At 38.2% G+C, this 20,513-nt stretch overlaps 1 protein-coding gene across 3 annotated transcripts in view; it reads left to right on the plus strand.

Moving 5' to 3' along the window:
• The window catches only part of mical3a (microtubule associated monooxygenase, calponin and LIM domain containing 3a), a 203,302-nt gene that overhangs the window by 55,485 nt on the left and 127,304 nt on the right, over positions 1 to 20,513 (plus strand). For 2 of the 3 annotated variants that reach the window (XM_055155999.1, XM_055156000.1), the window contains exons 10-17: positions 2,294 to 2,420; positions 3,582 to 3,675; positions 3,781 to 3,810; positions 6,243 to 6,390; positions 13,689 to 13,885; positions 14,377 to 14,495; positions 15,529 to 15,591; positions 15,730 to 15,903. In XM_055155999.1, coding sequence (XP_055011974.1) covers positions 2,294 to 2,420; positions 3,582 to 3,675; positions 3,781 to 3,810; positions 6,243 to 6,390; positions 13,689 to 13,885; positions 14,377 to 14,495; positions 15,529 to 15,591; positions 15,730 to 15,903 — 952 coding nt within the window. The remainder of the gene's footprint in view (positions 1 to 2,293; positions 2,421 to 3,581; positions 3,676 to 3,780; positions 3,811 to 6,242; positions 6,391 to 13,688; positions 13,886 to 14,376; positions 14,496 to 15,528; positions 15,592 to 15,729; positions 15,904 to 20,513) is intronic. The other variant, XM_020941178.2, reaches the window with a different exon arrangement.

The raw sequence follows: 20,513 nt of genomic DNA on the forward strand, positions 1-20,513 counted from the left end.
GTGCTGCATAGTAAACGCAATATTCAGTGAAAATAAAACCGGCCCTTTTTTAGACAATAAACATTTTCAAGACTAAATTATTTATAGTTTGCAGTAGGGATGGGCACGATTAGTCGATTGATCGATAATTGATCGGTTAAGAATTTCATCGATTACGTTAATTTTAATCGACAAACCGAATGTAGGTTGCTGTGCGTAGCGTGACCAAACAGGGGTCCGTACATGTGTCTCTCTGCACTCAGAAGGAGCGAGACACAAACAGTCAGTCTGCCTGCAACGTACCGAAGTGCATATGCGTATTTAATGATGACTTGTACAAGAAATTCCATGCTTTCCGTTCCAGTCGGGACAAGTGTGAGTCCATGTGCACAGTGTACAAAGCAGCACATATGTTTCAGTGTCCAGTGGGAAAAAGTTTTACCAGGTGAGAGTCGCGCAATGTCGATGACGAGTCCCCACCTCCCTCCCCCCGTACGGTGTCCTGGTTTTGACAAACGTAAATCTGGTCACACTAACCTGTATTCACCTGAGTCATGTCTTTTAATCCGACAGAAACTTGAACCGCATCAGCGACACAAGAGCTGTAGTTTTATCTTCGCTGAGTTTATGCAAATTAGCGATGCGGTTTTAAGTTTCGTTTCTGTGAGATTTGCGCAAAATTGAATTAAACACATTATAATGTCAAACGGGCTGATGTGGCTCTAGAGTCGTTACGGTTCATTTGTCGTAAAGTTGAATTTATTTATGCAGATCAGTAGTGCAGATAGTAATAATAATGATGATCATTTTAATATAAGAAAGTTAATGATTAATCGATAATCGATCGTTAATTCTTCCGACGATTCGATTAAGAAAATTTCATCGAATGCCCATCCCTAGTTTGCAGCTGATATCAACATTTCCTGGGTGTGTGATTATAACTCTGATCTCTGCTCTGTCTGAAGCTTTGTTAGACTAATCTGAGCTTTGTTTTAACACAGTCTGACCGGAAAAAACTGATTTAGTTGGAACTAATACCGTATTTTTCGGACTATAAATCGCTCTGGAGTATAAGTCGCACCAGCCAAAAATGCATAATAAAGAAGAAAAAAACATATATAAGTCGCACCAGACTATAAGACGCACTTTTTGGGGAAATTTATTTGATAAAATCAGGGACCAGGAACCGACATTTTATTGTGAAAGGCAAAAACAATAGAATAAAGAACAACAGGCTGAATAGGCATTAATATGTTAACGTAACATATTCAAAAGTGAAAAAATGCACAGCACACTCAGATGGCCGATGTCCAAATGCTTTTTTATTTTTAGATTTTTATATCTGATGAAGGCTTTTTTTTTTTTTTTTTTTTAACTTTTTTTTGCCGAAACGTTATTTTAAAAATAAAAAAAGCATTTGGACCAAAAAACGTGTGGACAGGCCCTAATTGGACTTCCATATTAGGAGTAGGAATTTATTTACAGACAAAATAGGTAAATAAAAAACAGGATCACGTAGAGCAGGGACATTGGCCATCTGAGTGTGCTATGCGTTTTTTCACTTTTGTCTTGCTGCTCCTTGCATTTCCACCTCTACAAGGAATTTTGGTGTGCGTTTTCTGTTTCTTTTGAACGTAACATATTAACAATTATTCAGATAACTAGAGCATAAACAACAGAACATAAGTTTACCAAACTCTCCATCTCACTCCAAATCACTAAATCCATTGAATCTATTGAATTCTTCATCCTCAATGTCACTTCTGTGCAACTTCGATTGTCACTGAAGTCCAGGCTTTGTCCATCCAGTGACTTCCAGGAACGTTGGACGGTGCATCCTCCCAGTTGCTGTGAAGCTGTGTTCTCCATCCCCGCTTTCTGCCAGTTCCTCACAAGTTTCTCGCTCACTCCAAACTTTCTTTCTGCTGCTCGATTACTGTTTTCGGCTGAATATTTCACTACTCACAGCAGGACAGCGGCTTTTTCTGCAGGAGACACGCACAGAAAACTGATACACAAGCCTAGAGCCTCTCGCTGCTGTCAGACTGAAAATTTTAATATACAAGTCGCACCGGAGTGTAAGTTGCAGGAAACACCCAAACTATGAAATGAAGTGTGACTTATATTCCGAAAAATACGGTAATGATAATACTACCTATGATCTGGTTCTGCTAAAGCTCAAGACGATTCTAAAACTGTAAAAGAAACGTCCTGTTGATGTGAAACGTTTTTTAATTGATTTTTGATACTTTTGACCCTATTTCTATGTTTGATATTCTGAATAAATTAAATCTGTAGTATCTGTTTGTCACAGGGAGAGTATATACCGACTGCTGCCCCAGACGACACCAGAGAATGTCAGTAAGAACTTCAGTCACTACAGTGTGGACCCCACCACACGATACCCCAACATCAGCCTCCACTTCCTCAAGCCCAGCCAGGTCAGTGAGCAGCAGAGACGATCCAGTGTGTCTGTGTGTGTTTACCTGATCAAGAAGAACCACACACTTTCACAAAACTTTACAAAGACGAGTGGATTTGGAGCTATGTCCTGTCTCCCTGAGTCCAGAGGGAGTGATTGGCAGGTGGACTAACCAATCAGAGACCCAAGCTCCGTTTTAGGTCAAACAAATATGGTGGTTTAGAAAAGAAAAATATATTAATTTTGTTCTGAATGAAGTGAGAATTTTGTAGAGGAGATTTGATTGACACGTGTTATAAATTAGCAGCTGTGGTTGAACTGTCCCAAGTTAAGACAGAGGTTTTTCACGCTCTCTGGTCGATTCCAGATTCTTCTGGATTTGAACAGAATGTAGCAGGGACTGGCTGCTCAAATCCATGTATCATTCATTCATTCGGTTTTCAAAATAAAACCGAAAACGAAAAAGCTACTATTTTCTTCATTATTTGTCTCCAAAACCAAAATGAAAAAAAAAATGGTAACGATTTGTTTTTTTAGTTTAAATTAATAATGGAAAAAATGGATAACGGTATTTCTCATTTCCGACAGTTCTGGTTCAGTTCTGGTTTAGTCCTGCTTTAGGACTGAGACTGGGGCCAGACCAGGACCAGGACTGAGACCGGGACCAGACCGGGACCAGACCGGGACTGAGACCAGGACTACAACTGCACCTGGTTTAGATCTGGTTTAGACCTGTTATAGTCCTGGTTCAGTCCTTGTTTAGTCCTTCGCTTCAGTCCTGGAGTCAGTCCTTCGCTTTAGTCCTGGAATCAGTCCTGGTTTAGTCCTGGTTTAGTCCTGGTTTAGTCCTGGTTTAGTCCTGGTTCAGTCCGTGGCCTATGCAGCACAAAAGTTTGATATAATCTTGGGTTATGCGGTGCAAAAGTCATGTAAACGGGAAACGGTCGTTATCCATTTTTTTCCATTTTTAATTGAAACACAAACTCTGAAACTGAAAAAACTAATCTGTTTTTTCATTTTGGTTTTGGAGACAAATAATTAAGAAAACTGCTGTTTTTTCATATTCTTATTTTTGGTTTTATTTTGAAAAACAAATGAACAAATGATACACAGATTTGGTCAGATAGTGTGTGTTTAATATCTGTTGTCTAACCCAAACGTGTGTTGTGTTTGTGTCCAGGTGCGGCATCTCTTTGACACTGGTGAATCGAGAGAAATGAGAATTGAGATTGAAAATGTGATCAACTCGTCCACACCCAAACTGACGAGGAATGGTGAGAGTTTTTTATAATCTTCTAAATCTTCACCATACATTGTCTAAATATAGCAGTGATTTGGTGCTTTTTTCACTCGCTGATGAAATGTGATTTTTACTCTAGACAATTGCCTGCTTGACAAGCAGTTGCAAGGTAACACAAAGCCTACATGCATGGAGTTGCTTTTCAGGGATGATACTTGTTTACTCTGCAGTGTTCTTGTTTGAAGCCAATAGTGGAATGATAACTGGTCTGACGCTGTATTTAAGACTAACATGCCAAATTCCAGTTTTGTCTGTTTGGTTTGTGAGCTCTGATACCTTTTCCTAACCTTGCACTTACAAACATTTTGTTCATGTCTAACTTTATATTGACTTTGTTAGTTAAAATGGGAACTAACATTAAAAAAAACATGCTCCATAGGCCTGTCACGATAATTACTACATCGACTTATCGTTCAGTTTATGTAAGCTGGGACAATTGGCCTCATTCATGAAGCTTTTCTTAAAAATGTTTGTAATTTCAATTTTAAGAAGATGCTCAGAAAACTCTGCCCCAGATTCACAAAGAGTTCTTAAACAGACAAATTGTGACAGTTGTGTCGAATTCACCAACACCCAGCTACAAACACCTCCAAACTCATTTACATTTCATTTACAAAGAAAATTTATATGTATTTGCTTAGAAACTCTAGCCAGGCTGGTGCCACCTAATGCCGCTACTCAATTTCATTTCACTGTAGCAACTAGGTCAGGAATCAAAATACACTAGACGGTTCACAAAAAGCCCGGAAGTGCGATTTCGGGCACCAGCCAATCAGCGAAGCATCATATATTCAGTGTTGTCAACGATTCCCGAGATCGAGGATTTAAAGTCGGAACAAAGAGAATGTTTGGTGAATTTTATCAAGGGGAAAGACATTATTGTCCTTCTTCCTACGGGATTTGGAAAAAGCTTAATATACCAGTTAGCCCCGTTAGCGGTGCATTACATACGTCACGATTACGGATGGGCATGATTAGTCGATTAATCGATAATCGATCATTCAGAATTTCATCGATTACGTTAATTTTAATCGACAAACCAAACGTAGGTTGTTGTGCGTAGCGTAGGGAGACCAAACGTTTGTGTCCGGGGACAAACAGGGGTCCGTACATGTAGCTCTCTGCACTCAGAAGGAGCGAGACACAAACAGTCGGTCAGTCTGCAACGTGCAGAAGCACAAATGCGTATTTAACGATGACTTGTTCAAGAAATTCCACGCTTTCCGTTCCGGTCGGAACAAGTGTGAGGCCATGTGCACAGTGTACAAAGCAGCACATATGTTTATGTGTCCAGTGGGAAAAAGTTCACCAGGACACAGAAAACATGAAAAAGTTTTGCCAGGTGAGAGTCGCGCAATGTCGATGATGAGGCCCCATGTCCCACCCCCGTACGGTGTCCTGGTTTTGACAAACACAAATATGGTCACACTAACCTGTATTCCACTGAGTCGTGCCGCGTCAGCGACACAAGAGGTTTTTTTTTTCTTTGATTAGTTTATACAAATTAGCCATGTGGTTTTAAGTTTTGTTTCTGTGAGATTTGCGCAAATCTGCATTAAACACATTATAATGTCAAACGGGCCGATGTGGCTCTAGAGTGGTTACGGTTTATATGTCGTAAAGTTCAATTTATTTATGCAGATTAGTAGTGCAGATAGTAATAATAATGATGATAATTTTAATATAAATACGTTAATGATTAATCGATAATCAATCCTTAATTCTCCCGATGATCGATTAAGAAAATTTAATCGAATGCCCATCCCTAGTCACGACCAAATAGCAGCGATTGTTTAAATGTTAAAAAGTACCCGCCTACTGTCGAGCGAACGAAATCTAAGGCTGCGAAGTCAGACGGTTTGTACGAAGTGAAACCGGCTGATGAATCATTCTAACGAACACCTCCACACTCATGTACATTTCATTTACATAAAAAATGAACATGTATTTGGTTAGAAACGCACCTCTGAACTTCCAAATCTGGCCAAGATGGGTTTTGCATTATGGCTTGCGAAAGTGCGAGAGAGAACGTGAACGAGGAGGTCAGGTGGAGCGCGTCTACAGACTACGGCTCTTGTACAGCTTCAGCGGCGATTTCAAATGTCCAAACTCACATGAACACACTCAGGGAGGGAATATTTAAGTCATAAACTTGAAATTGAAATAAGCAAGCGGTTTTATTGTATTTATCACACTTTTACTACATTTTCATTCTGCTGTTTATTCATTGCAGCTCATGATTTTAACAATATTGTAGATTTAGAAGAGATTTTTGTGATTTAAAATTCAAGTCAATGGCGTAAAGTAGTTTCAGTATTGTCGTTTATCTTCTATATTTCCGTCAGCAATATATCACGCTTGAGAATGTGTTATCGTGACAGGCCTAATGCTGTGATAACATACACGTTCTGCCTCGTGCGACCTAAGCTGTGAGATGTGCTCTTCTGCCCTGAAGCTGTAATAATTTCCATGTTAAATTGTCAGTTTTCCCAACCTCCTGCTTAACTCAGACCGTTTAATTTTCTTCTTTTGTATTCCCAGAATCCATAGCTCGGTCCAGTAAGCTGCTGAACTGGTGCCAGAGACAGACGGAGGGATACCGAAATGTAAATGTAACAGACCTGACCATGTCCTGGAAAAGTGGTCTGGCCCTCTGCGCTCTCATTCACAGATACAGGCCGGATCTGATGTGAGTATCTGCTGCATGGAAACTCGTCTTTATAGGACTCTCTTTGTTGCAGTAGGTTGGAGATTATTTAGTTAAAGGTCCAATATTACACATTGTGAGCTTTAAGTCATGTTATAATGTTGTTACCGCCTCAGAAAACAGACCTGGAGTTGTGTTTTGTTTCATTCACACACGTTTAAGTAAAGCACTGTTCGCACGGGATAAGTACAACCTGGAGACATCTGATGAATTGCAAATTACCGCATCACCTCTGTGTTACTTGCAGCTCATTCGCACAGGATAAGCGAAGTCCATAAATTATTCTATTTTACAGTGACAGAGACTAAGACTGAAAGGGAAAAGAATGTAGAACGAAAGAAAAAGATAGAAAAGGAGCACAATTACAACAAATACTAAGATGCAGATTCGCACACAGGACTAGTTTTATCACTAGACATCTCTGTTTGGTGAAATGTAGTACGTTTTTTACTTTACAATTTACAGACGTGACACATTCGCACGGGATTTTGATCTCAGGGATCATCCAGTTATTACAAATCACCAAAGGTCCACAGATAAAACTAATGTCGTGTGAACGGGGCTTAAATCCGGTTTATTAGTCTGTCTACAAATGCTGTGTTCCACCTTGAGATGTCATGTAGTGGTAGTTATCAAGTTAACAGCTACTGTTTAGAGAGACTGGCAATTCCAGGCTCTGAAATAATTCTAGTGAAGGTGTATGGAGTGTAAAAACACAGTGGAGCACTTCCTGTATTACCACTTGACATCACAAGGTGGAACGGAGTCTAAATATGCAGGGTTTGTGTGTTAAACATGTGTGAATGAAACAAAACACAACTCTAGGTATCACGTTTCCTCGTCAAAAACATAACATAGATAGAAAACAGCGTAATATGAGCCCTTTAATCAATTATAATGATTATTAAGGACACAATATTATCCAAAAATAAGTAAATAATGATACAAAAAATAAGGACAAGTTCAGAAACAAAACAAAGTACTTTTAATTCAGTGTATACTCATTCGTATACAGCTGAATTTCATCAAACTGGTAACGTTATAGAGCAGGGATCTACAAACTTTTTCCTCCATAGAGTTTACTTTATAAAATGAAAATGCCAGAGAGCTACTAGTTTCAGAGGTCACAAGAAACTGAGTAAATATAAGAGCCATGGCGTGTCTTAGATGAGGCACAGTTACACGCCTATAAAACAAACCATTATCCATTTAGTAGTGCACAAAGTTAGGCAACAAAATGATACATGTACAATGGTAATAAGCTTTTAATTCATCAAATTTTACTTATTCAATACATGTAATTAAGAAATTCCTTGGCGAACTACTTGGAAGGGGGTGGAGAGCTACCGGTTGGAGAATTGTAATGTGTTAAAATATTAGACTGTACATTTGATTCATTGATTTTTGCTGCTGTTTGGTTTTGGTATCGAGAATCATTCATCATTTTTTAATCCTTGCGTCACAATAATCCTACCGGACATTTCGTAACACAAATAACATTTGGTATTGGGCCATGCCTAGTTACGCTTATTTTTATTGACTGATTGGAACAACAACAACAGTAAATAAACATAACTAACCTCTTAACTGCTGTGTTCTAAATAGGAAGGAAGGGAATTCACTTTGTACTGAAAAAATATTGCCCCGTCTTTCCTCATTTCGGTCTTCAAATGTTCGTATTAACCCGCTCTACATGATTCTAGTGTTTTTATTTCACCACTTTGTCCGTGAATTAAGAAATGAACAACATTAAGAAATGAATTAAGAATAGAATAACAACAATTGCAGGAAGGAGTGTTTTGGTTACTGTGATACTCGCGATGGGAATTCTAAATCTGGAACTTGGGATGGGACAATAAACAATATTGTTTATTGTGATAAAAATGGCTGGTAATAATCATTCGTGGGACATTTTGTATAATTTGGCAATCGACAACAAAGATAACGCCAATTTGTGTAGAAAAAAGATGCATATTCATCATGATCTCCGCTAGATCCATGTACAATTATGTAAAAGTTGTTGAAACATGGAACTTATTCATAACAGTAAAATTATAATTATTCATATACATAACATTTTTAAACATTTAAGCAACTTTCATAATGATGAGACAAGATGAGATTTCTGAAATAATTTACAATAATCTGGTCTACTTAAAGTAAAAATGTAACAAAAATGTAAAAATTTAACCAAAAAGTAAAAATTACCCAGATTAAGTCATTTTCATCCTATGTAAATCCCGACACGTAGTGAATTAGACGCGTGTATATTTCATTATAGTTTTTAGTGATCTTTTTGTACAAACTTTAGCACTAATTGTTTACATTAATATTGGTCCTATCACTAGGAAATTAAAACTAGGACAGACTTTAAACCACACAACTTTATGTGCAGGAGTCTTTTAGCTTCAGCTGCTCAAAATACTCAACTTTCCAGAGCCTGAGTGAGTTTCATGCCCACGCCAAATGTAAAGATAGAGGATAAAATCTTTCATTTGTTGTTTTTCGTTTTTCAGTCTTGTAGCAATGTGATCTCGTCCCATCCCTGATTATTGTGATGTAATTTTTAATCTCAATTACCGTATTTTTCAGACTACAAGGTGCCCTGGATTATAAAGCGCAATATTAATAATGTTGAATACTCTCATCTATTTTCATACATAAATCACACCGGATTATAAAACGCATTAAGCAAAACAAACGGACAACACTTGAAACTGATTCCCTTAGCCCAGGCGTCCACGATCCATCAGCAGATCGTGGCGTAATTCGCCATCGCCTCCCTGTCTTGGTGAATGTGGATTATGAATATGAATGTGCGTGCAGAATTTAAGTCTGCTTTTTTATTTCCTACGAGGACGACTCAAATATACATTGAGTAATAATGTCTTTAATGCAGAGTTGCGCACATTTGTTTACGTTTTACAGAAACAAAACTTAAAACCACATGGCTAATTTGCATAAACTATGAGCACTGAAACAAATCGCTCCTTGTGCGCTGATGCTGTCAAATTCTGTCGGACTAAAGGACACGACTTACTCCATGAGGCTCCTGATTACAGTAGTCGTAATGCTCTGACAATCCATCAAGCGGTGCAGCTTCGTAGCTTACCAAAGTCGTACTGAAACATTTTGACAGATTTTTAAGGTTAAGGTTCTTTATTTGTCATTCAAGCATGCGAGAGAAACACATGACAGAAGGAAATGTGCTCCCCGAGGCCCAGTGATCCAGAGAGAGATAAAAACAATAATAAATAAGCAATTAAAAAGTAAATACATCAAAAACAACAACGTGAGCAACATTTGAGCTCCGTGTATCACATAAAATCGGTTTGAGGTCAGTAAGCACGACCAGAATTAATACATAAGGCATTTTTGAGCAAATTAAAGGATTTTAAGTGTGCCTTATAGTCCAAAAAATACAGTATTTTGGCCATGATAATTATGAAACCAAATCTCAATATCATCTCATGCCTATATGGAAACTGGCTTCAAATTCATGTCTATAACTGCAGCCTCGATGAGCTTCATTTGACTGGAGCTGAAAGCTACAGGTGACGTCACACTCCATTGGTCCACTCCCTTTCTTTCGCAGTAATCATGCCATACGTTTTAACATTTACTTTCAGGCCGTCCTCAGTCACAAATGTTTTTTTATTGACTGACTGGGGCCTTTTCGGTTGTACATCACCGCAAACGAGATGATTGCTTCCAGCCATAAACTCCTCACAGGTCCCTTAAGGTAGCCCTGATCTCCCTTTCCCTCTCTGCCTCTCCAACGTGCCATAAAACCAGCCTCACCAGTCACGCACCGTAAACACCGCCGCCATCCACGCAGACTAATGCAGTTTAGTGCCTCTCCAGAGACAACACGGCAATTAACATTAGAGGCGATTAGTGTCTATGTCTTCTGGTTCGACCTTTTGATATGCAGCTCTGATGGAGAGAGCGGCGGGAGAATGGCGCGTGTAGGAGTCTTGGGCGCTGGTCACATGTTCAGATACTCAAAGCGCGTAGAGGATGATCCGAGCCTCCGTCTTAAATGCTTCTAAGTGGGTTGTACACGGTGCTACGGGCTCTTACTGATCGAGGCCCGTTAATGGTGTTTTCAGATGAACTATAATGACATTTACAGTAATGCTTCCCACAGCCTGCATTACAAGACGCCCTTACTTATCAGTGTTTCAAAGTTACATGCTGATTTTGTCAAGTAAGTTTTGTAGTTAAGGTGAATGTTTTCTATCCTTTGTGTCATAGTACGGTATTTTTTGGACTATAAGTTGCTCCGGAGTATAAGTCGCACCAGCCAAAAACTGTGTAAAGAAGAAGAAAAAAATAAGAAAATACGTCGCACTTTTTGGGGGAAGTTTATTTTATAAAATTTGAAAATAGGAACTGACATTTCCTCTTATTTCTTATTTCTTATTTATTTATTTAAAATAGGGACAAAACACATTAATGAACATATACATGATATGTAAATATGTTATCAGATTATAGCCCAAGGCTAATTTCCATCTGCTGTCCCTAGGCAGGTTGATATAATCATAAAACAAATGCACAGTAAAAACAATACATCCCGACAGACAATACAATAATACAAATAGACAGACACAAAGAGCTGGTCAGTCACAAGATCACAGACACAGGTCAAGCAAAGGATGTTGGATTATTTGATCAAAATTGCACGCTGCCTTGTTTAGTTAAGATGCCAGTGTATAGATATTGCACACAGCAAACTGACGAGGAATGGTGAGAAAAAAGCAAGTTCTAGTAATAACAATAGAACAGAGAACAACAGACTGTTAATGTCACATATGAACAGTTCTTCAGATAAACTATAGTATAAACAACAGCTCCAAATCACTAAATCCATTCAATTCTTCATCCTCGGTGTCACTTCTGAGCAACTCCGCAACCTCCGGAGGTAAACAGAGCGCCGCTTCCTCTTCTGCGTAGCTGTTGTCAGACTCAGCATCAGTTCCAGTGAGAATTATTCCGGCCTTTCTGAATCCCAACAGGATGGTTTCGGTGTCACTGAAGTCCAGGCTTTGTGGATCCATCCACTGACTTCTAGGAAAGCTGCATGGTGCACCCTAGCCAGGCTGGCGCCACCTAGTGCCTCTGCTCAATTTCATTTCTCTCCAGCGACTAGGTCAGGAATCAAAATACAATAGACCGTTCATTAAAACCCCGGAAGTGCAAGTTCGGGTACCAGCCAATCAGCGAAGAGTCATATATTCTGTGTTGTCAACGATTTCGGAGATCAAGGATTTAAAGCCGGAACAAAGAGAATGTTTGGTGAATTTCATCAAGGGGAAAGACGTTATTGCCCTTCTTCCTACGGAATTTGGGAAAAGATTAATAAACCAGTTAGTCCTATTAGCAGCGCATTACATACGTCACGACCAAATAGCAGCAATTGGTTAAATGATAAAATGTACCCACCTACCGTCGAGCAAACGAAATCTAAAGCTGCGAGGTCAGACGGTTTGTACAAAGTGAAACGAAGTGAAACCGGCTGATGAATCAGGCTAGGAGCGTCCTCCCGGTTGTCGTGAAGCTGTGTTCTTCATCCACGCTTTCTGTCAGTCCCTCACAAGTTTCTCGCTCACTACAAACTTTCTTTCTGCTGCCCGTTTACCGTTTTCAGCTGAATATTTCACTACTTGCAGCAGGACAAAGGCTCTTTCTGCTGGAGACATGCGCAGAAAACTGGCACACAAGCCTAGAGCCTCTTGCGGCTGTCAGTCTGAAAATTTTAATATATAAGTCGCGCCAGAGTATAAGTCGCAGGAAACACCCAAACCATGAAAAAAGTATAGTCTGTAGTACAAGTACAGTCTGAAAAATACAGTAAATGCTAGCAAAAAGGAAATTCTCCAGATGTCATCCAAAAGTGCTAAGAAATAATGATCCCTGTGAGCCGCCTCAACTCAAATCATTACAAAAATGTAAAGACAGAGGTTTCTTTTTGTCTTTTCTAGTAAAATAATGCTTTTACGGTAAAATGATGAATTAAAGTCACTAAGGATTTACCGTCTGAGCACTTTAGAAGAAGTTTTAGACATAAAAATTATAGAGTAGCTGCAGTAGTTTCGTCTTCTAATTCAATTGAAGAGAGATCAGAATTTACCGGAACGCTGTCAGAGTTTCCGCTATCGCACGAGAACTGAATGGACTAAAAAAATAATCTCGAAGGTTCTGAGATATTACATTATTTGTAAGATAACACTCACTTCCCCAGTTGTTCTGTAAAGATAAAACCTTTTTAAACTGTAAACTATAGACCATGTACCTAATATTTTAATTCCCCTTAGTTTCCAAATCAGTATTTCATCAGCGGTCCGTTTATTGAGACTTTTTTGTTTAGTTTATTTATTTCATTCATAAAGTATAAAAAGAGATTAACAGTGTCACAGCATCAAACGTACAAGACATGAATGAAAAGGAGCAGAAAGAAGAGTAATCTTACATTATCTGCCTCCTTTTCCTCTTTTCCAGACAAAACATCAACACTGATAGTCACTTTAAAACATTTCAAATCAGTACATTTCAGTTCATTCACAATAAATCACATCAGTTGCAAACAGAAATCTTCAGTTTTATGCACAACAACTTAGTTTCCTTTTTTATACAAACACATTGCACTGGATTTTATGTGTTTTACAAAATGTTCACTGCAAACTAGGGATGATTTAGGCAGAGTTTTTGGTCCTTCCTGTGGATCAATCCTGCCCATCGCCTTCGCCTTTCACTATTTTTCAATTGCATTGGGAAGGGAAACAGTTTGAACATAAGTTTGCAGTCAGAGATCTGATTCCCTTTTGCAGTTATGGAGTTCGCAAACAAATTTCTCGAGCCATTTTCCGCTGTTAGGATCCAACAACCACACAATTACGATGTCCGAATCCCAAAACTAAAATATGACAATATCAGAACCAGAAACAAAAGCGATATGGTTCAAAAGACTTGAAAAGATCGGCTTTGACAATAGACGCATCCCACTGGGAAAACAAACATGACGGTTCGATGCTCACTTTTTCAGAAAATCCTTCCCAGTATGAATTGTCCGAGATTCTTGATGCATCTATTGGATCTGGTGTTTTTCGCCTGCATAATAGGTGCGATGTTGGTCTTAATTTTCATTTAAGTGGTCTTAAAAAGGTCTGAAAAACTCTTAAATTGGTTATTAGTAACTCAGATTCAATTGTACTTCTTACACTGCTTCTGTATTAAATCTTATCCTGTCCTCTTTATCTGTTTTTTTTCTTCCGCAGAGACTTTGATTCTTTGGACGAGCGTGAACATGAGAGGAATAACCAGCTGGCGTTTGACGTGGCAGAGAAGGAGTTTGGGATCTCGCCCTGTATGACGGGCAAAGAGATGAGCTCTGTGCTGGAGCCAGACAAACTCTCCATGGTCATGTACCTCAGCCAGTTCTATGAAATGTTTAAGGACACAGTGCCCCCCAGTGGTGAGTCAGACACATTGCAGTAAACTCATATAAAACTATTGTAATATAAATGTATTATTGAACAGCGCTGTGCTATTAAGAGAATTTTAATTTGGATTCAGTCTTGTGCAATTGTTAATTAAATATTTGTGTTTGCTTTTTAATCAATATCTACAGAATATTTCTGTAAGTTAAATCAAACAAAGATAAAAAAAAACCCAATAAAAACAAAGAAGACAAACAAACACAGATCAAACTTTGGAGGAATAGTTTTTACTATTTTTTGTGTATTTTTTGTGGCATTTATCTTCAGGAAATTAATATTGAAAGGTACTGTTTATGTTTTAAAACTGGACAAATGAAGACGTGAAAATTGTGATTTTTACATATATATTTTTTGATTTCTTATTTCTTTTTTTAGCCCAACAGCTAATTACCTGCTTTATGAATAGACTGGTATAATAACTTTTATACGTTTTTTTTAACCTTTAATATGTTTATGTTTTTTTTAGATAACCTGAATTTGAGTCCGGAGGAAAAGGCTGCTCTTATAGCCAGCACCAAATCTCCAATCTCCTTCCTGAGTAAACTTGGTCAGAGTATTGCAATCTCCAGGAAAAGAAACCCCAAGGTCAGTGTGATCGATTTTAAAGGGACAAATATTACAGCATTTTCTGATCTGTTACAGTGTTGTTTCCTCATCAAAAGCAGACCTGGAGTTGTGTTTTGTTTCATGCTCTCATGTTTAACACACAAATCATTAATATTTAAGCTAAATTCCCAAACTGAAAACACTCTGGCCATGTTTCAAGTTTTCTTTGGACATGACATACAGGCAGAGGGGAGTAGTACTCACTTACATTTATTTTTAATTTTTTTTCTTGATAACATTTTTGTGCTTGAGATGAAATTGCACTAATCATTTTTTGAACCACTACTACACTACCAGTAAAAAGTTTGGACACACGTTTTTGTTGATGGTTCTTCTTTATTTCCATGATTATGTTTAAATTTCTTACTGAAGGCATCAAAACTATGAATGGACACACATATGGAATGTAGCAAACGAAACATAAGCTCAACATTAACTCAAATAATAATAATAAATCTTTATTTAACAGCACTTTTCAAAACAAGGTTTACAAAGTGCTGTACAAGCCACAAAGAACAATACAAAAAGTATAGAAATAGCACACAGAAAGCACATAAACAGACAATGATGCAAATAATTCAATGAATTATAATAAATAAATAAAAAGAAATAGAATAAAAATAAATAAGGGAAAAAAATCTAGCTAAATATGGTGATACAGGAAGCACTCCACTGTGTTTTTAAACTTCATACACCTTCAATAGAGTCATTTGGATGAATTTTTACCCTGGAATCTCTGCTTAACTAAAGCTAAAAGGAGCTGTTAATACAAAAACTGCCACTTCATGACATCATAAGGGGGAGCAGGGCATTTTGAACTTTGGAGATGTAGACTGACTAATAATAAAGTGTTACTCAAATATGTGTGAATGAAACAAAATACAACTCTTGGTCTGTTTTTGATGAGGTATTGATTTTGTGTCGATTTTGCGTAATACCGAACCTTTAACCGTTATATAAAGCACATGTCCTCTTTTGGAAGAATAAAAATAACTCTTTGTCTCATACACAGGACAAAAAAGAGAAGGAGGTGGACGGTTTGGGGAAGCGAAGGAAAACCAGTCAGTCAGAAGACGTGAGTAATTATGACGACTCCGAATATTTTGGTTCAGTCGCCGTTTGATTTTGAAAAGACAGCATTCACTAATTAACGCTCAAAGACTGACAGTTCGGAGCAAAGATTTCAAACTTTTTTCGCGCCGCTTTTCCCCAGGACGAAGTTTCGAGGAGTTGCCGTGAGGAAAGGCCTTCTGTGCCAGCTCTTCCGGAGAGGAGGATGGACCCAACCACTGTGGCGAACAACAACAAAGTCAAGGTGATGGCCACGCAGCTGCTGGCCAAGTTTGAGGAAAACGCTCCAGCCCAACCATCTGGACTCAAGAGACAGGTAAGAAAGAAAAACAGCTCTCAAGAAATCTCTACTCTGATCACGAAACGACTGATGCTTCAAGTTTACTTTGGGCAAAAAATAAAAGAAATGACATACAGGCAGAAGGGAGTAGTACTTATATTTATTCTGTTTTTTTTACTTGAAATGAAATTAATCCGTGCATCATTCGTTCATTTGTTTTTCAAAATAAAACCAAAAATAAGAAAAGAAAAAGCAGCTGTTTTCGTTAAGTGAAATTTTTTTTATAATGATTCAAGTTTTTGATTCTGTGTTTAAATGAATAATGGAAAAAAAAGTCTGTTTCCCATTTCTGTGACTTAAACCGCGATGCCGGACTGAGACCGGGGACTGAGACCGGGGACTGAGACCGGGGACTGAGACCGGGGACTGAGACCGGGGACTGAGACCGGGGACTGAGACCGGGGACTGAGACCGGGACTGAGACAAGGACCAGACCGGGACCAGACAAGGAATCAGACTTGGACTGAGATCAGGACTGAGATCAGGACTGAGATCAGGACTGAGACCAGGACTGAGACCGGGACTGAGACCGGGACTGAGACCGTGACCAGACCGAGACTGAGACCGGGACTGAGACCAGGACTGAGACAGGGACCAGATCAGGACCAGAGCAGGACTGAGACCGGGACTGGGACCAGACCGGGACCAGACCGGGACCAGACCGGGGACCAGACAAGGGACCAGACAAGGGACCAGACAAGGGACCAGACCGGGACCAGACCGGGACCAGACCGGGACCAGACCGGGGACCAGACAAGGGACTGAAACCGGGATCAGATCAGGACTGAGACCAGGACTTTGTTTAATCCTGATTCAGTTCTGGTTTAGTCCTGAAACGGCCGTTATCCGTTCTTTCCATTATTCATTTAAACACAAAACCGAAAAATGAAAAAAAAAAATAAAAATCATTATCTGTTTTTTCATTTTGATTTTGGAGACAAATAATGAAGAAAATTGTTGTTTTTTCGTTTTTTTATTTTTGGTTTTATTTTGAAAAACGACTGAACAAACGATACACAGATTCAAAATTGTACTCGTAATTTCTTGAAAGACTACACTACCAGTCAAAAGTTTAGACACACTTTTTCATCGATAGTTCGTCTTTATTTCCATGATTATTCCCATTTTTCACATACGGACTGTAGCGAACAAAACCTAAACTCGAAATATCTCAAAACTTTTTAATAACCCCCCTTTGCTTTGATCACTGCTTTGCACTTTTCAGGAGTTTGCATCAAAAAGCTCACTGAGATACTGTAAGTTTGAGGGTTTAAAGCACGGTCAAGCAAAGCAGAGGGTGAATACTGTGAGAATTTGAATATAAAACATAAAAATATTTAGTTGAGCTATTTAACATTCTTACTTTGCTACATAATTTCATTCCGGTCTTCTGTTTGTTTCTAAAATGTAGAAAGAAAGTGACAAACCTAACGAAAAATACGCTTAAAAAGTGTTCAAAGGTGTGTCCAAACTTTCGACTGGTAGTGTACTTTCTTCTTTTTTTTTTTTTCTTTCTTTTCTTTGTTTATTGAACATTTATAACATTACCAGACAAACAGAGTGCATTGAATGTATTGTAGGTATGACAGTCGTACAAAAGGACACGTCTGAATGTCAAACACCCCAACCACTCCCATTGACAGAACATACCAAAATAAATAAAATAAAAATAAATAAATAAGTACATTAAAAAAGTAATAAAAATAAAAAAAAAATACATTAAAATAATAATAATAATGATTAATTAAGTAAAAATGCTAATATAAATAGTAGTAGTAAAAGTTAAATTAAATAAATATATAATATGAATTAATTAATTAATAAAAATGCAAAAGGAAGAAAAGAGATCACTCAAAAAAAAGAAAAATTACACAGACTAGTAGTGTAATTTCTAATTTTACCTGACTAATATCACTTCAAAATAACAATTTATTTATTTTTCTATTTTATTTTAACTTGTGCATATACATTTATATAATTATGCCATATTTGACACCAGTCTCTTGCTATTTTTGTTACTTATTTAGAATTTATTATTACCATTTATATCTTTTACTCTTTGTTATTATATTATATTGTGATTTTTGAGCTGCTGTGTCCAAAAATTTTCCTTGTGGATCAATAAAGTTTGTCCAAGTCTACAACTTAGCACAACTTTGACAACATTTAAGATATAAACACTTAAATCTATCAGAAAATGACTTAAAAGTAGTGAAATTATCTGTCCATGCAGCAAGATAATTTTACTTGACAAGTTATCGTACCTTTAGACAAGAATTAGTAAGCAGAGAGAACTAGTAAGTAGATAATAATTCTGAAAACAAGATGAATAACCTGATATAAGTTTTAAAAGAGAAATGTTCAGTACTGTAGCCACGTCTGCCTCCTTGTGCGTCTCCACCTTTCGTCTCGTGATACATTATGATGGATGAGCCGCTTTCTGCTGTATAAACAAGCAGAAGCCTATGCAAATAGAGGCCGGGCTGGACATTGTTCTGGCGTTTTGTGGGAGTTTTTTCCCTCAGTGCTGACGGAGCTAAAGGGCTGAGGGTGAGTGTGAGGGTGAGTGGGTTCACAGATCTGGAGCTGGTCTCACACTGGAGCTCCTGCGCCGGGACAAACGGGTGGGAGCGCAGAACAGGGCTGCATTGTAAACAGTTGGAAAGGCCGTAACAATTATCTGGGCTCTACTTTAAAGCCTTTGTGTACAGTTTGTGCTTGTGCAGTAGCTTCTTTAAATTCTCAGATAAATATAATTACTTGTGCGTCTTTAGAATAGATGAATTCTTAGACGCGGACAAATTTTATTTATCCACAATGGTGTTATCACTAAACAACAACAAGCTTTTTGCAGCCAACATTTTGCTTCTTCTGGAATAACTTGGTGATAATATCTTATTCCACAAGAGTAATTACTTAGACATAGTAGTTCACACTTTACAATATAATAACAAAGTGCAAAAACTAATAATAATAAAATATAATTGAATAAATAAAAGCAAGAGTCGTGTTGAATAATCAAGGTCAATATTTTTCAACTTCATTAAACTTCATTTGAACACTTTAACTGCGCAAAATGTGACTGTCGTATTTTTCCGGACTATAGGTCGCACTTTTTGGCGGAAATTTATTTTATAAATTCAGAGAACAGGAACCAACATTTCATCTTGAAAGGCAAGTTACAATAATAACAATAGAACAGAGAACAACAGACTGTTAACGTCACATATGAACAGTTCTTCAGATAAACTATAACATAAACAACAGAACAGAACAAGTTTACCAAACTCTCCATCTCACTCCAAATCACTAAATCCATTCAATTCTTCATCCTCGGTGTCACTTCTGAGCAACTCCATGACCTCTGGAGGTAAACTGAGCGCTGCTTCCTCTTCTGTGTCGCTGTCGTTAGACCAGCATCAGTTCCAGTTAGAATTATTCCGGCCTTTCTGAATCCCGACAGGATGGTTTCGGTGTCACTGAAGTCTAGGCTTTGTCCATCCATCCAGTGACTTCCAGGAAACCGTGAAGCTGTGTTCTCCATCCCCGCTTTCCGCCAGTCCCTCACAAGTTTCTCGCTCACTTCAAACTTTCTTTCTGCTGCTTGATTACTGTTTTCAGCTTCATATTTCGCTACTTACAGCAGAAGCCATGCGCAGTAGAGCGAAGTGACAGTGGTACAGGAGTAATAGGAGCAACAGATACTGACACGCAAGACTCGAGCTTCTTGTGACTGTCAGTGTGAAAATTGTAATATATAAGTCACACCAGAGTAAAGTGGGAGAACCACCCAAACTAGGGATGGGCATGATTAATCGATTAATCGATAATTGATCATTAATAATTTCATCGATTACGTTAATTTTAATCGACAAACCGAATGTAGGTTGCTGTGCGTAGTGTGACCAAACAGGTGTGTACATGTGTCTCTCTGCACTCAGAAGGAGCGAGACACAAACATTCGGTCAGTCTGCAACGTACCAAAGCACAAATGCGTATTAACGATGATTTGTACAAGAAATTCCACGCTTTCCGTTGCGTTCGGGACAAGTGTGAGTCCATGTGCACAGTGTAACAAAGCAGCACATATGTTTCAGGTGTCCAGTGGGAAAAAGTTTTACCAGGTGAGAGTCGCTCAATGTGGATGACGAGTCCCCACCTCCCTCCCCCTGTACGGTGTCCTGGTTTTGACAAACGCAAATATGGTCACACTAACCTGTATTCACCTGAGTCATGTCTTTTAATCCAACAGAAATTGACTGCATCAGCGACACAAGAGCTGTAGTTTTATCTTCGCTGAGTTTATGCAAATTAGCGATGCGGTTTTAAGTTTTGTTTCTGTGAGAGTTGCGCAAAACTGAATTAAACACATTATAATGTCAAACGGGCTGATGTGGCTCTAGAGTCGTTACGGTTTATATGTCGTAAAGTTGAATTTATTTATGCAGATTAGTAGTGCAGATAGTAATAATAATGATGATCATTTTAATATAAAAACGTTAATGATTAATCGATAATCGATCGTTAATTCTTCCGACGATCGATTAAGAAAATTTCATCGAATGCCCATCCCTAACCCAAACCAT

The sequence above is a fragment of the Boleophthalmus pectinirostris genome, unplaced genomic scaffold (genome assembly GCF_026225935.1).
Source record: "Boleophthalmus pectinirostris isolate CB_2022bp ecotype Guang Dong unplaced genomic scaffold, ASM2622593v1 HiC_scaffold_2, whole genome shotgun sequence".
NCBI lineage: Eukaryota > Metazoa > Chordata > Actinopteri > Gobiiformes > Gobiidae > Boleophthalmus > Boleophthalmus pectinirostris.